Source organism: Scardinius erythrophthalmus (assembly GCF_964197995.2).
Source record: "Scardinius erythrophthalmus genome assembly, chromosome: 4".
NCBI lineage: Eukaryota > Metazoa > Chordata > Actinopteri > Cypriniformes > Leuciscidae > Scardinius > Scardinius erythrophthalmus.
In genome coordinates, this window is record NC_138224.1 from 11,189,269 (window position 1) to 11,205,820 (window position 16,552).

The window sequence follows — 16,552 nt, forward strand, 5'->3', positions numbered from 1 at the left end:
TATAGAAGTAATTTTAAGAAGGAAAAAAGGATGCATTTAATGTTTACATTGTGAGTTTGTCACCGAGAGCTGATCTGGATCATTGAACGAAACTACTAGAGCCATGTTGATCTGTTGGTCGAGACCCTGGCAAGATCATAGATTTGTTGTAAAACATGAAATTTAAATATTAATCCTTTCACTTTCGACTCGCCACCTCGGGTTTGTAGTTTCATTTACTTTTACAACTTATTGACCACAAGAGGGAGCTGATGATCAGTTGTTTGTCAATGTGAGAGACTTTTGCTAGTATGAAAATGTTAAACTATGTGTGTCGTTTTTGATGCGAGAAAATATAAGTATGTCAACATAAGTATGTCAGATGTCACTCATATGTTTAAATGCCGAAATATTCAAGTACTGAAAGCATGACCAAAAAATAATGAGAACTGTCAATAAGATTTTTATTAAATCTTTGCATGTAAACTTCAAGATCCATCCAGAGTTCCAGATAGAGATGACTCTGAGCCTCCTCATCGATGGCATTGACGCAGTACATACTTTAAAATCCCTAAGGCACATGATACAGACCACAGGAATACTTTGAATCGATGTTTATCTGTTGGTTTTAATGAAAGGCAAATGTTTTTCTTCCAGACACCATAGTTATGGAACGGTTTGTTATCCAGATGTTCCTCTTCTTTTCTTGTAAGTGGTTAATCCCTCTGAGAGCACAAATGCTTTCTCAACAGCCCCTCATATTTGACGTTACCAAAGATCCATATTATTTAGACTGTGAACATCTTTTAATAACCGTTATTGAACAAACTATGAAAGATTACACTTCATAATCTCTCCGAGACACACAGTAGCGTAGCAGGACGCATCCAGGTCAAAGGTTAGTGACAGACTTGGCTCCTCCGCAGTCCGCAAGCTGTATGTGATGTTCTGGGGCTTTGCGAGCAGGGGGCGATAACACCCCGGGACGTTGAGTTTAAGAGGAGTCACTCTAAAACGGCATGACCCCAAGCCATCCTGAGCCAATCTGTCCTGATACCATTGGCCCAGCAGGTTTTCTGGGTACTTGACACTATTTCCTGGCATCGGAAGAATCACCTTGAAGAAAACCAGCAGAAACATAAGAAACTGACGGGTAAGGGTTAGCAGACAGCAAGAGAAAAAGAGACATTTGTACATAGTACCTGGTCTAATGAGAAAACGTCATCCTTCTCCTCCTCGGAGGTCACAACATGGACCTACAGCACAGAAATCAAACAATACTACAAATGATATGACCACAAAAAAAAAATACATTTGTGATTAAAGAACTAGTATATTTATTATATATCCATATTTCCTAACCTGTGGAGCGTTCAGTTCCTCTGTGGTGCTTTTGAGTCCCGTTTCACATCTAGCCCAAACCAGATCTCCATGGACAGTCTTTAAGCCCAGTTTTTGGAGCCGGTATTTGGCTGCTTCGTTCCACACCCTGCTACAGTAAGAGTGGAGGTAGAAGACCCTCATGCTGTGGGGTAAACTGAGCCAGCCGCGTATGCAACCCTCCTGCCCGCTGCCGTACCGGTGGAGCGCACGGAGCATAAGCCGCTCTCTTGCTTTGTAAGCTGGCATGAGTGCCAAGCTCTCCTTGGCATTCCCTGAAGAAAGAGATGCAAGGAAACGGCTAGTTGGAACTGAAATCTATAAAGCAACGTTTACTATTTATCTATAGAAAGACTAGTACGTTAAACGGGTTTGGAACGAAACGATGGATCAGCAAATAATGACCGAATTTAAATTTTTGTGTGAACTATCACAAACTTCAGCTGTCAGAGAAATCCCAGCACAGACCTGTGAGAAGAAAATGGCGTTTCGCCTTGTTCTGGAGGTCATCACCATCCTCTGGGGTGAAGAACAGCTTAACAGAAGCCTCCTGCTCAAAACACAAACTGTTTTAGTGCTTTCAAACAAAAAACGGTGCAAATATAGACATTAAATGGAAATAAATGGCATGAAGTGGTACTATTTTCTCCTTCAAGAGCGCAAGTCCTATTTGGTCTGCTTGGACACACGATCCACTTCCAAACCTCTGGGGACCGTAATTATTCACAAAGCCTCTGTTCTGTAAAACAAACAAAATCATTTTTTAACCGTTGTGTTTGTCCATTTCAATGATTCATTAAATGCTGGTGAACATGCACATAATTACCTTCACATTTTCCACTGCCTCTTTCACAAGCTGATGCAGCTCTGCAAGTCCATGTTTCCCATGAGGCTTCAGGTCTCTTATGACAAGATCAAAGTGATTTCCCTGGAGTCTGCCAAGCTTAAGGGGTTCAGACACAGGACGGACATGAGAGATCTGCATTCCTCTCCGCTCAAACTCGGAGACTTTGTCCAGTAACCTGCCAATAGATTTTTTATATATATTTATCTAAATGGAGTGAAGGAAAACAGGGCTTTTCAAACTTTTTGATGACAAGGACCCTCAAATTTTTATGTCTATCTTTATGTCTAAATTTTTATAAACTATGTGAGAAAAATTGTTTGAAATTATAAAAATGTAAATTATTTTAGTTGTATTAATTGAAACGTAAATGGCTGTTATACTGTTAGTGTAGTAAAACAAAATATACAGGGATATATATATATATATATATATATATATTTAATAGAACAACATATTTGCTATTTAAAAAATCTTGTAGGTCATTGTGATAATTACAGAACCTCAAAAAATGAACGAAGTTAAAGGTATCTTCAAATCTTTTTCTTCTTATAAAATGCAGTTTATTTTACAATATTTAATATAAGATTTTTTTCTTGTTGTTAAGGTAAGGATATAAAATGACCCATTTTAGAAAGCAAAATAGTGTAATGGTAACAAATTAAAATCACTGTTACATGTGAATATTAAACCCCTAGCCTGGGTATCCCCAGACCTCAGTTTGAAAACCTCTGGGGTTCAGAAGACATTTCCACTAACTCATTTTTTAATCATGTTCAAGAAAATTAAAAAACCAATGGGAAAAGACTGGGCTAATTGACCAATGGGCTGTTTACCGCTCTGGAGAGATCTTTTTCACCACCATGGCCTGGTAGGTGATGGCTCGCTTGTCTTTGATTCCTGCGTAGGTAAAATCGGACGGAAGCACTCCAAGTACTGCAGCCATGTAGCTGATGGCCTCCAAAGTCTCCAAGTTCTCCTTCCGCAGCATGAAAGCTGAGGGGAAATGAAGACTTGCATTTAAGGCTGATTTCCATAGAGGATCAGTTATAAATGACGACAAGTAATGTGTCTTCTCCACTCACCTGTGTATAATGTCACCTCCTCCTCTTGACAGTCTGCTGTTGTTCTCTTCTTGGGTTGTTTACTTCTCTCCCTTAGTCTCACTGTAATGGAAGTCTTCTGCTGGTCGATGAAGCTCTTGGTTTCCACAAGCTTTCCAAACCGTCTGCTAACAAAATGATGAACTGAAGTTCGGTGCTCCTTGCTATCATCGGGCAGGAAGGTGAATACAGAGCCGGGTACTTTGGCATCGATGAACCTGAAGAACTCCTCAGCTTCTCCTTCAGAGGCTAAACTGGCGAGCTCCTTGAAGTCTGGGTCCTCTCTGACCCGAATCTCTGATTGGTTGGTTAAAGTCTGAAGGAAGGGGAAGTTGTATCGTACTGCTCTGTGAACAACAGCTCTCAGGTGCTTATCAGGATAAGTACCCAAAGACAGTTCCATCTTTTCTTGGTCACAAATTTCATTTGGATTTGCTCTCAGTTTGTTTGTGAAATGTTCCAACTCTTCGTTCATAGCTGGACCCAGGATTAGATTCAGGTCAAAGCAATCCTGATTTAAAATGTCAGTGATATCTGGTTTAGATGGTTTTAATGTATCACCCCTTTTATTAGCTTGACTTTGTTGAGGTTGTTTTGTGTGTTCTTCCTGAACATTAGGACTGTTAACACGTTGTCCATGTGTGTTAATCTCAATAACCACAAAGTCTTCGGGTGAGTTTTTTATAGTCCCATAGAAACCTTCATGGTCTGATATAAAACAGGAGAGAGTGTCCCTCTCCATTCTTGAGGTCTAAACAAAAGCACACTTAGCGATTAATTTTATTCATCATGTTTATTCATCATGTTACAGATGTATTAACTTGTATGAACATTGGATGTAAAGATATAATGAAATGGAAAGGGGATTTAATCGTGTTAACATTACCAATGGGCATTACCAATTTATTACATAAGAAAAGGTCGTATCACTGTTGCAAAGGCTCGTGCGTTAAAAGCTGTTACGTCATAAAATAATAAAAAATACATGCGAAAATAGTGCGTTCACTCACCGCGTGCTATTGTTGTCACAGTTGATTACTTCCGCAGCACGTGGTACCGCTCTTAAAGGCACAGAAGCAAAATTGCAAGCATCTTAAAGGGATAGATCACTCACCTTCCCTGTATGAATTTCTTTCTTCTGCGGAACACAAAAGAAGATATTTGAAGAATGTCAGTAACCTAACAGTTTCTGGCCCCAATTGTCTTCCATTGCATGTATTAAACTCAAATTAAATTGAAACAAAATAAACATGCACTATTCATGCGATATCATGAAATATATTAATATTAATATATTTTTCTCTCTCTTCTTTCTTATACAATGCATAGAAAAATACATTTAAGACATTCTACAGAAGTCTAGGGCCCATCAACGGTTTGGTTACCCATATTAAAACTTCTTCAATCTTCTTTTGTGTTCAACAGAAGAAAGAAATTCATACCTGTTTGGAAAGTGAGTAAATGATGACAGAGTTGTCATTTTCTGGGTGAACTATCCCTTTAAATTACATGTATATATTTCTTTATTATTATTATTATTATTAAAGTGTAAGTTGCAGGTTAACCACCACAGCCAATTAATGTGTAAATTAAAGTGCTCTATATGTATATATTTAATTATTTCTGTCTTAAAATGCGTTAAAATAACATTTATTAGGGTTTCTTCAAACGTAGCGTGTTTTTCAGTTACTGGGTGATGACGTCACAAGAGGAACTCGCAACCCATACTCTGCTAGATTCCTACTGTATTATGGCTATTTGGAGAACGACTGAGGATGTGGGAAACCATCAAATTCTTTATGGACCACAGCCCTACAATTTTTAACTGGTCAGGCGTGAGAGAGGGGAGCCATGGCACTCAAGGAGTTATTAATGCTTGGTGTGAGGAGAATGAGTGGAGGGTTAGCCAGGTGTCCCGGTGAGTAACGTTAGCTACGTTAGAGCAAGTCTAGCCTGGTGCAAACTTAACCCGGATAATATAACAGAACAAGCAAGTCTTTTCAAAATATTGCCGTCATGTAGAATAGCAAGGAGGGACAACGACTGAAGACATTATTTACTTACAGTAACGTTAAGTCAGTCCAAATCAGAGCTGCACGTTAGAGATGCACGTCAGGCGCAATCGCTAGTCTCATCGACGCCTCAAACGTCATGTAATACCCTTCCTCAGTCCACGCGTTATCAATTTCTCACGATTTAATTAGCGATGTTTATTGTCAGAAAAGAAAAAGAGAGATCGATGTCCCCATCACTGTGTGTGTGTGGGCTATCAGCAGTGGAGAGTGTGTGCTGCCGTGAGGTGAACGCGTTTAGTTTAGTGGAGCAGCTCGACCCGCGACCGGCTGATCTGACGTGCCTGAACCCGTTTGTTTTGCGAATAGCTTATTCTCATTTCAGGCAGGATCACGGTCCCCTTGAAGTCAGCACACACGAGTATGTTAACAGTTGAGTTATTTTATCCATAATTTTTTTATCAAATAAAACATACAACCAACTTGTCTGTAGTTATGTAAGGCATCTATAGCTATGACTATGCCGGTAACTCTACTAGTGAGTTCCTCTTGTGACGTCACGCTCCATCTAGTGGAAGGGAGCGGGAGCGGTTAAAACCACTGTTAAAAGTGCCAACTTTTCATATTATATCAGCATTTTGGTATAAAAAACAATGGTGGGCAGTTCTTATCTTTATGTTTAATAAACACATTGCATTATCTTCGTGAAAAATTTAACCTGCAACTTACACTTTAATTAAACACTTTCTATCCTTTTGCTATCTAATGTATTGATTACAAAATTTTGAAGGATGTTGTCACATTAAATCATGATAATAACCAGACATTAAATAGCATGTATTAAACTAAAATTAAATTGAAACAATAGGTAGGTAGGTAAATAGATAGATAGATTAAATGACGAATATATATATATATATCCTTTTGCTATGTAATGTACTGATTACAAAATTTGTGAAGGATGCTGTCACATTAAATCATAATAATAACCAGACATTAAATAGCATGTATTAAACTAAAATTAAATTGAAACAAAATAAGCATGCACTATTCATTTGATATCATGATATATAGATAGATAGATGACTCCAAATGTATATCTTCAAATCTTTTTTATTTTTCTCTCTCTTCTTTCTTACACAATGCATAGAAAAAGACATTTAAGACTCTACAATGATTCGGTTCCAGACTTCATAATACCCTTACACAGGAGAAATGTTAATAGTGGTTTGCCTGTTGTTAATCAGCAGATGGACCGTCCCAGATGGAACTTACAGTCCCTTCCCTTATGAGTGGTTCCAACAGCATCTCAAGTGAACTGAACATGCACTGTATACATTGGTGTGGTTGCAAATGGCATGAAATGGAAGTTGACCATTAGTTGACACGTAAACATTCGTTCAGACAGACAGGATGGCCATAAACCCGAAACCATGGACACTCAGTTCAAGATGTTAGACAATGACACCATCTGGACAAACAGCTGTACAGGCTTAGAAAAATAGTATCTCTGCAGGTGTAGTCTTCACTAGAAGAAAAATAGCTAATAGCTTTTTCAGATTTGTGCTATGACTGATTCTACCATAATCATATCTCTATAATTAAACAATCCTACGTTAAAAAAAAAAAAGCACAAGACCAATTTTTAAGAATTAATACATATTTAAAAAGGTATTGGAACATTTTCAGCACATTATTCTTGGCAAATCCTTCATTGAAATCATCCCTACCTTCTCGCTACAAGGTTCAGTGACTGTCAGAATACTGATGAGCTTGTCAAGTGATTTATTTGGTCGCTCTTTAAGAAATTTTTCAACCTAATCAATCAGAAAGCTAATAAATAATGCTTATGGCCTCATTCAACAGATCTGAACTTCTGACCTTCCTGATCAGACAACCACATGGAGCAAGATTCACGGCTGTGGACTGTTTAATTTTCTGGGCTTGTTTTCCAAACATAAATCTTGCCTAATCTCCAAAGCCAATTTCCTGGATAAATATAAACGCTACTCCTCAGCTAAAAATGTATTTTTACTGGAAAGCTACCATTGGCGTGCAATATATACCTGGACTAGATTAGATATCTGTGTATGGGAAACCATCTCTTAACGTTTTTTTCTTAAAAATTTTCTTCAAAAAGGGTTTTCCTCAAAAATCAATATCTATTTCTGGAAAACAAGCACTAAATGGAGTATCTATTTCAACAGTATTGCACTCTACATCATAATATTGGCTAATATGCTAGTAAACAGCATAATAGTGTTAAAACTATTACCAGGAACATCACAGACGGCATCCTTGAATGCAAGTGAAGCTTCGTAAAATACATTCTCGTGTACCTCAATCTGTGTTCTTCGACATAGCGTATCATATTGCAAGCTACAAAATGTAATTTCACAGGCTTAGTGTTTTACTTTGTGCATAGATCAGTCTATAGGGCTGTGGTCTAGATGAGTCAATGGAAAATGGAAATTTGTTACAGGATGGGGATTCATTAGACTAAGTGGAATGTACCACTGTCAATCTCGGAATAGGAAGAGGTTTAATCGTCATCGCCACCGTCCCCCGGCGGCCGCGTGATTCGACGGACCCCCCTCTTCCCGGTTGGCCCCTTGGGTTTGGCAAAAGCTTGCTTGTGCGCATGTTGCTTGGGATGGACCTCTTCGTACAGGAAATCACTGGTTAGTTCATCGCCGTTTTCAATTTCCAGCTGAAAGGATGAAGAATTAAATGAGAAACTATAACGTTAACATTATTGTAAATAGTCTGATTCGGAATTTATGCTGTAATGTACTTAATACTGCAGTAAAAATGGTTAGACGAGCATATAATACCTTTTTTGCAATTTCAATGCCCAAGTTTTTCTCCACTGTGTCTACGAGAGGGTTTTTGCAGCTTGAATACAGCATTCTCTCTTTGATGCTGCATTTATAACCAGGCATAGAGTAAATGAACACTGGAAACACAAACACACCAAAAAAAAAGCATTAAAACACTTTTTTTTTAAACTTGTTTTTAACTTGTTCACACTTGACAATAAGGGGGGAAAAGTGCAGGAAGACAAAATGCATCCATATCAATGATACATTCTCTAAAAACAAATCTCAGTATCTTATGCAGTCTTAATTTTCACAGAAATGTATTTTGAATCAAGGATTTTAACAGAAAAATTAAACAATTATATAAGGAATTTTATTAAGAAACTGATATTTGTAGGAAACAAAGCTAAACCTTGAGACAATCCTTTATGACAAAATTCAGAAGAGCTTTACCTTCTCAGGAATAAATTACATTTCAAAATATACTAAAATAGAAAACATCTTAAATTATAACATTACAGTTTTTACTGTATTTTTGATCAAATAAATGAAGCCTCACTAAGCAGAAGAGACAAAGAAAAATTTTATATATATATATATATATATATATATATATATATATATATATATATATATATATATATATATATATATATATATATATATATATATATATATATATATATATATATATATATAACATTCTATATAAAGTATTTATGCATAATTTTTTCATCTATAAACAATTGATTACCTGTGGATTCGAGGTAGTCTCCTTCATGAGAGTGTTTGTAGAGGAAAAAATGATATCTAGCCGCATCATTTGGGATCCTCTTAGGCAGATCTTTCAGATCCGTAGGAGCCGTGCTGGACAACTTGATGGATTCTTTAGGAAAATCTATTTCCTGTTAATGGGATGGACATGATCAATAAATATCATTGAATAGTTTCAACATGTATTTCAATTCTGTCACATGTTGGGGGCTGTGTGGCTAAGAGTCAGCCCAACCAGTCTGTCAACAAGTTCAGGCCATTATGCGCAGGTGTTATTTCTTTAAGTGCAATATATAGAACAAAGGGTTAAAAAGAGAGATAAGATGCTATTTTACAGAGCTGCTGGGAGTGCTGGAGGGAAAAAAGGCCTGAAGTACCAGTTGAACGTAGTTAATCCTTTTCTCCCTGAACTGCTCCAGAGCCTGAATAGCGTCTCTCTGCATAGGGAACGCCACTCCCTGAAGAGTCTGCTGCTTTGTGTCAACATGGACGTCGGTCTGTAACTGAAAGCACACATATAACCTTAACAATGTGTATGCACTGGCCTGTAATAGCCAAAGCAGTCACAATGATTGTTAAATGATTAGTTAGGAACCAGAGCTCTACAATTCATGGTGTAGTTTATTCTTCTACTGTCTACTACAGGTTCTTGCAGTGCATACCTTTACACACAAACCTTTCCTTTACAAAGAGCTTTTTGCACTTTAAAACACTGCACATACTACACACTTTATTATTTAATATACTAAGTAAACATACAATTTGTTTGGCATATTTATATACTTTACTGTAAATAACTACTAACTTTTTTTTCTTTCTCAAAATTGTATTGAATGGTATCTATCTATCTATCTATCTATCTATCTATCTATCTATCTATCTATATATATATATATATATATATATGTGTGTGTGTGTGTGTGTGTGTGTGTGTATACAGTGGTGGTCAAAATTGATTGACAAAAAATGTATTGACATTTGTATATATGACAAATAAATAAACTTGCAATTATTGGAATGATTTCTGAAGGATCATGTGTCACTGAAGACAAGAGTAATGGTTGCTTAAAATTCAGCTTTGCCATCAAAAGAATAAAAATGACATTTGAAAATATATTCAAATAGAAAACATTTATTTTAAATGGTAATATTGTCGTTTTTACTCTCTGATCAAATAAATGCAGCCTTGGTGTGGTGTGCATAAGAGAATTCTTTTGAACTTCACAAAAAATAAATATTAATAATAAATATATTTATATTATATACACAATAAAAATGGGCCTGTCAACACTGCACGCCACATTCTGTGTTTCCCCCACTGAATGAACTTCCTGCTTTGCTTCTCTGCCTCCTTTCATCTAGGATTGGGACCAGCGTTTCATCCACCCATCTACTCAATAAAATCTCTCTTTCAACAAATTAATAAAAATAAAACATCACAAAGCTGCTTTCCTCTCCTCTTATACATGTAGATTAGTGTAGTATTATCTTCCTCCCACAGCTGCTGCTCAAAGGGAGTTCAGGGAGCCTTTTGATTGGTTCATTAAGCTGCCTGTCATTTTGCAACAGCCAATGAGGCGTTTAAGAGTCAGAGCATATCCTTTTATGGTTTATGGGTGTTTGCATGCACTGCCAGCAGCATCCTTAGCAATTGGTTCCAGAAGCTGGTTTAAATGAGAGAGAGTGCAAGGGACTGAGCTTCTCTATTTTTAGTCCGCGTATGTTTGAGGTCAGATATTACATTTATGTTTTTAGCAGACTCTTTTCCACAAATCATGTTAATACACTAGGCTTTGACATGATGTTGTAAATAGATCAAAACAACAAACTGCATTACAAGATATATACAAATATATCAGATCTACAACATGCATATTGCTAAGCAAACAAACTACCAATCTGACAAAAAAAAAAAAACTCTTTAGTTCACAATGCAGTGTAGTGCACTGAACCATTCTGGCCTAATGGCTTCTAAAAGAGCAGCCTCAGTTAACAGAGACGATTTTGTGCAAAACGAAACAGTGTTTTACCTCAGGTCATGAAGTTACTGGATACAAAAGGCCTGAGGCGGACAGTTGGGCTGATGTGGTTTTCACATTATTTTAATAAAACCTCAGCAGGGCCTGACTAAGGTGTACACCCACGCTGTGTTTACACTGATGTCAGCATTACCTCATTGAGTTTGATTTGCCTCAGTTCCTCCTCTGCTGCAGTCAGAGGCAGAGGCGCCGCCTGCGAGGTGAGGTACTTCCTGTAGCCGTTTAGAGAGATATCATCCTGGCCAGAGAGAGACGCGTTAGCGGGGAAACCAACGGCTGAGATTCGTTCATGAGAGAATTTGAATAAAATGGCAGCTGATATATGTCATACCTTCACTGTACCAAAAATCTCCTCTTTAATGTGGCCACCACCAAACTCTTTTTTCAGCGTGGCCCTCGTAGCAGCATACAACATCTTTTGTCGGACCTGAAAGAAAACGAAAAAATAGGTTTCTGATTTTTTTTTAGGATCAGATAAATGTATTTTAACAGGCCAACATGCATATGTAACCAAGAACTTTTAACAGGGATGATCAAAAACCAAGGAAACATATATAACAACAATATAAAAAAAACAATACATAAAGAAAATAAATAAATAAATCATAATAATAATAAATGACAATATGTAATAAGAATACTCAATACAACTCAATACATATTCATATTATTTCTGTTTCCAGATCAACCTTAAAGTTGTTTTGTAATAGAAGAGCAGTTTGAGCAATTTTATCTGGCTCACGATCAGCATGAAATACTTATTTGGGTGCGATTGAGACTCTGACCGTCTCAGTCTCTCTCTGTTTAACATTGAGGGAAAAAATTAGAATGGCAAATTTGTAGCACTATATCAGGTCACCCCATGGCCCATGCTTTCCATAAAACCAAAATGTATGTGTGTGTGTATATATATATATATATATATATATATATATATATATATATATATATATATATATATATACAGTGAGGAAAATAAGTATTTGAACACCCTGCTATTTTGCAAGTTCTCCCACTTGGAAATCATGGAGGGGTCTGAAATTGTCATTGTAGGTGCATGTCCACTGTGAGAGACATAATCTAAAAAAAAAAAATCCAAAAATCACAATATATGATTGTTTAACTATTTATTTGTATGATACAGCTGCAAATAAGTATTTGAACACCTGTCTATCAGCTAGAATTCTGACCCTCAAAGACCTGTTAGTCTGCCTTTAAAATGTCCACCTCCACTCCATTTATTATCCTAAATTAGATGCACCTGTTTGAGGTCGTTAGCTGCATAAAGACACCTGTCCACCCCATACAATCAGTAAGGAACCAACTACTAACATGGCCAAGACCAAAGAGCTGTCCAAAGACACTACAGACAAAATTGTACACCTCCACAAGGCTGGAAAGGGCTACAGGGAAACTGCCAAGCAGCTTGGTGAAAAAAGGTCCACTGTTGGAGCAATCATTAGAAAATGGAAGAAGCTAAACATGACTGTCAGTCTCCCTCGGACTGGGGCTCCATGCAAGATCTCACCTCGTGGGGTCTCAATGATCCTAAGAAAGGTGAGAAATCAGCCCAGAACTACACGGGAGGAGCTGGTCAATGACCTGAAAAGAGCTGGGACCACCGTTTCCAAGGTTACTGTTGGTAATACACTAAGACGTCATGGTTTGAAATCATGCATGGCACGGAAGGTTCCCCTGCTTAAACCAGCACATGTCAAGGCCCGTCTTAAGTTTGCCAATGACCATTTGGATGATCATGGGAGAAAGTCATGTGGTCAGATGAGACCAAAATAGAACTTTTTGGTCATAATTCCACTAAACGTGTTTGGAGGAAGAAGAATGATGAGTACCATCCCAAGAACACCATCCCTACTGTGAAGCATGGGGGTGGTAGCATCATGCTTTGGGGGTGTTTTTCTGCACATGGGACAGGGCGACTGCACTGTATTAAGGAGAGGATGACCGGGGCCATGTATTGCGAGATTTTGGGGAACAACCTCCTTCCCTCAGTTAGAGCATTGAAGATGGGTCGAGGCTGGGTCTTAATGACCCGAAGCACACAGCCAGGATAACCAAGGAGTGGCTCTGTAAGAAGCATATCAAGGTTCTGGCATGGCCTAGCCAGTCTCCAGACCTAAACCCAATAGAGAATCTTTGGAGGGAGCTCAAACTCTGTTTCTCAGAGACAGCCCAGAAACCTGACTGATCTAGAGAAGATCTGTGTGGAGGAGTGGGCCAAAATCCCTCCTGCAGTGTGTGCAAACCTGGTGAAAAACTACAGGAAACGTTTGACCTCTGTAATTGCAAACAAAGGCTACTGTACCAAATATTAACATTGATTTTCTCAGGTGTTCAAATACTTATTTGCAGCTGTATCACACAAATAAACAGTTAAAAAATCATACATTGTGATTTCTGGATTTTTTTTTTAGATTATGTCTCTAACAGTGGACATGCACCTACGATGACAATTTCAGACCCCTCCATGATTTCTAAGTGGGAGAACTTGCAAAATAGCAGGGTGTTCAAATACTTATTTTCCTCACTGTATATATATATATACACACACACACATATACACACACATTTTGATTTTTTATATATATATACATTTTGATTTTATGGAAAGCATGGGCCATGGGGTGACCTGATATAGTGCTACAAATTTGCCATTCTAATTTTTTCCCTCAATATATTGACATCTAGATATTTTGCTTCAATACAAAGACTCCACTATATGAGCATAACTGATATTTTCACTCTCCATAGATATCCACATTCACTTTACGCATACTCTTTTGTTATAACAATGGTACAATTTCCTTGATGATCATATCCACATAGTACTATAAAATAGGCTGTTTTAATATGGACAGGCTTAACTGGGATATTTCTTTAAAGAGCTTTAAACCAGAGATACTATATATGGAGTGGATGGATTAAAAAGCACTGAGTGGTGTCATCTCATGATGAAAGACGACGACATCATGCAAACAAACTCACTGGAGAGTGATCCGGAGACCAGGCCAGAAAGATCCACTCGTAACCCTGGTTGTTGGTGGAATCCAACCTGTAGAGAAGGTACGAGGGCATGTCGTCCTCCAGGAGTGGAAGGACATAGCTGTCCCATTCCTGGTCCCATTTCTTGGCAGCCCGTTTACTTCCGCCAAGAACTAACTTCTCTACAGGAAGACAACGGAGGAAAGGAAAGTGTGATATGATTCTTTGGTCATACATGGACATACATCCTTTTTTTCGATTTAAATCTTCTATTTAGTTCAGTCAAACGCAAAACAAAAAGTACAGAGCATTATTCAACAGCTCAGAAAATGTGAGGTAAAGAACAAAAAACAACAATGTGAACATAAAGCACAAGCAAACAGAAGATTTGGGCAGATAAAGGAATTTGAAAACCTTTTTTCAAAGTTTCTTGTTTTGTGTTCTCATAAATAAATGATGATTTTTATTGAGTAAAGGCCTGTTCACACCAAGGCCGATAATCAACAATGAAGATATACGGGTAGTTATAAACATCATAAAAAAATGTATAAAAATCTTCAGTTGATGAATGATAAAAACATTGACAGCCAATCAGAATCCACTCGACTTTAAAGAGCATGAGCATTTAAAGCAGCAGACGACAAAACTGCAGCACGCTAATCTAGTTATCTTTATAGTGATTATTCTTGGTGTGAATGGGCCTTTAGTCTTGATTTGTGAATGTAAAAGAATGTTTGCTGATAATAAAAGAATAATGATGTAATTTTATTTTTCAGAAAACTTTGGAAATAAATGAAAATATCGTAAGGTTCTAAATTTAAAACTTTTTTAATGTTTCTGTCATGTCCAATTGAAAATGCAAGTGAAAAGGGTAAATAAAAAAAAAAAAAATTTGCACATCTGATCTGATGTGTCAAATTAAGTAAAACTGTTATCTCACCATTTTCAATCACTACTTTGATGAGCCGATATTCTCCATTCCGAGCCTTTGCAAAGATTTCTTTCACTTCCCCGGTAGCTGAGAAGAGAAAGCACAGGGCGAGAAAGAACAGGACACAATGAATCCATTTATTCTGATCCGAAACAAAGCTGACCATCTCTGGATAACGGAATTGAAATTTGGCTGATGAACTAAAGCGAGAAATCTAAAGAGGCATTGTTAGGGGCAGTTTTAGGAGACTGTTGTCCATTCCTGGAGTACGTTCTTTGAAATTCTTTGCAGAAATCACAATATTATCATGCAAAGTGATCTTTAATTAAACCTTTAGCATAACTGCATTGATTCATAGTAATGTGTTGTCATGGTAACACAACGCCACTGCAGTAAAAGCTCAATCAATATAACTTAAACAGATGTCCATTGCATAATGCCTGGCAACAGCTTTGGATAAAGGTGACACGGTTATTACAGCTGGACCTTTGAAACCTGCTGTCTTCCTTATGAGTGCACAATCCTCAACTCCAGTCCGACTACACACACTGATAGTGAAAGACCAATCGCAGTTTATTTGCATGCCCATATTAGAACAGCAAAAGGCAGAGTACACTTGACACAGATTCACTGTCTGTCTCTGGTTTGTTTACTGCTAGCTCCCAATAAAACTATATAAGGCAAATCAGTCTCAGCAACGTCCACAACAGGTTATTCTGTTTACAGACAATCGCCAAATAAAGAAACGTGCATTACAGCGATGTTTAAACTCCGTCCGACTTATTTGAATCGACGATAAAAGATCGTAAAGGATTTTACCTTGGATGCCGGTTTGATGAGACATTCTCGTTCTCTTGCGTCGGCCGGTTGGTTGAAGGTAGTAGTGAAAGAACACGGAAGTAGGAGAATGAACTACAGTAATTTGATAAGCCTGTCATGTGATGTCATTACGTGACCCCGCCCACTGCGGCGTGCGTGTGCTTGTGCTTTTTATTTTTCTTTAGGAACAAACTCTATAAATATAATTTTTATAAATATATATAAATATAAAAATTATAACAGAAGTTGCCTTAAAAAGCAACTTCCTAAAGTTGCCCTAAAAAATAAAATAAACGAGACTAATGAAATAATAATATACGGTGACATTGTTCTTTTTTGGATTGGTGGTAATTATAACTAGAAAAGGAAAGTTAACCAAGATTTTTTTCCTTAATTTTTATGTTATATAATGGTTACATTATTATCAAATAGCCTACTGAAATTAACATTGATCGAATTGTATCATAACATCAAATGCACTATGTCAGTATTTTTCAAACTGGGGTCCGTGTAAAATCATTTTACACGGACCCCAGTTGCTAAAATCTGAAAGAAAAACAGTGTAAAAAAAAAAAGAAAACTTGAAAAGCTTGAAAACTCCTGCAGTTCATTTTCAGTTCATACTGAGAGAAGCAGGGCACTTGGCATAGGCTCTGATCTTTGGACTGATCTTTGGAAATGGTGGAATTTCTCAAATGCAGGGTGGAGTTGCGAACATCCCACAGACATATAAATATACAGCCAGACTAAAGTGTTGACTCAGTTACTGTGTGTGTGTGTGTGTGTGTGTGTGTGTGTGTGTGTGTGTGTGTGTGTGTGTGTGTGTGTGTGTGTGTGTGTGTGTGTGTGTGT

The 16,552-nt window shown here is 37.4% G+C and overlaps 2 protein-coding genes across 2 annotated transcripts; both read right to left on the minus strand.

Annotated features, from left to right (window-relative positions):
• Window positions 1-420: 420 nt before the first annotated feature.
• Window positions 421-4,354, minus strand: pus7l (pseudouridine synthase 7 like). Its single transcript, XM_081363149.1, has 9 exons — window positions 4,317-4,354; window positions 3,289-4,057; window positions 3,040-3,199; window positions 2,186-2,381; window positions 2,000-2,098; window positions 1,828-1,909; window positions 1,342-1,634; window positions 1,182-1,235; window positions 421-1,095 (listed from the first exon to the last, which is right to left on the minus strand). The coding sequence occupies exons 2-9, from the start codon at window positions 4,046-4,048 to the stop codon at window positions 808-810; spliced, it is 1,932 nt and encodes a 643-aa protein (XP_081219275.1). The 5' UTR covers window positions 4,049-4,057; window positions 4,317-4,354; the 3' UTR covers window positions 421-807.
• A 2,058-nt stretch (window positions 4,355-6,412) lies between these two features.
• Window positions 6,413-15,776, minus strand: twf1b (twinfilin actin-binding protein 1b). Its single transcript, XM_081362750.1, has 9 exons — window positions 15,701-15,776; window positions 14,891-14,968; window positions 13,954-14,132; window positions 11,282-11,377; window positions 11,084-11,188; window positions 9,289-9,414; window positions 8,892-9,042; window positions 8,153-8,274; window positions 6,413-8,028 (listed from the first exon to the last, which is right to left on the minus strand). The coding sequence occupies exons 1-9, from the start codon at window positions 15,723-15,725 to the stop codon at window positions 7,861-7,863; spliced, it is 1,050 nt and encodes a 349-aa protein (XP_081218876.1). The 5' UTR covers window positions 15,726-15,776; the 3' UTR covers window positions 6,413-7,860.
• Between the last annotated feature and the right edge of the window lie 776 nt (window positions 15,777-16,552).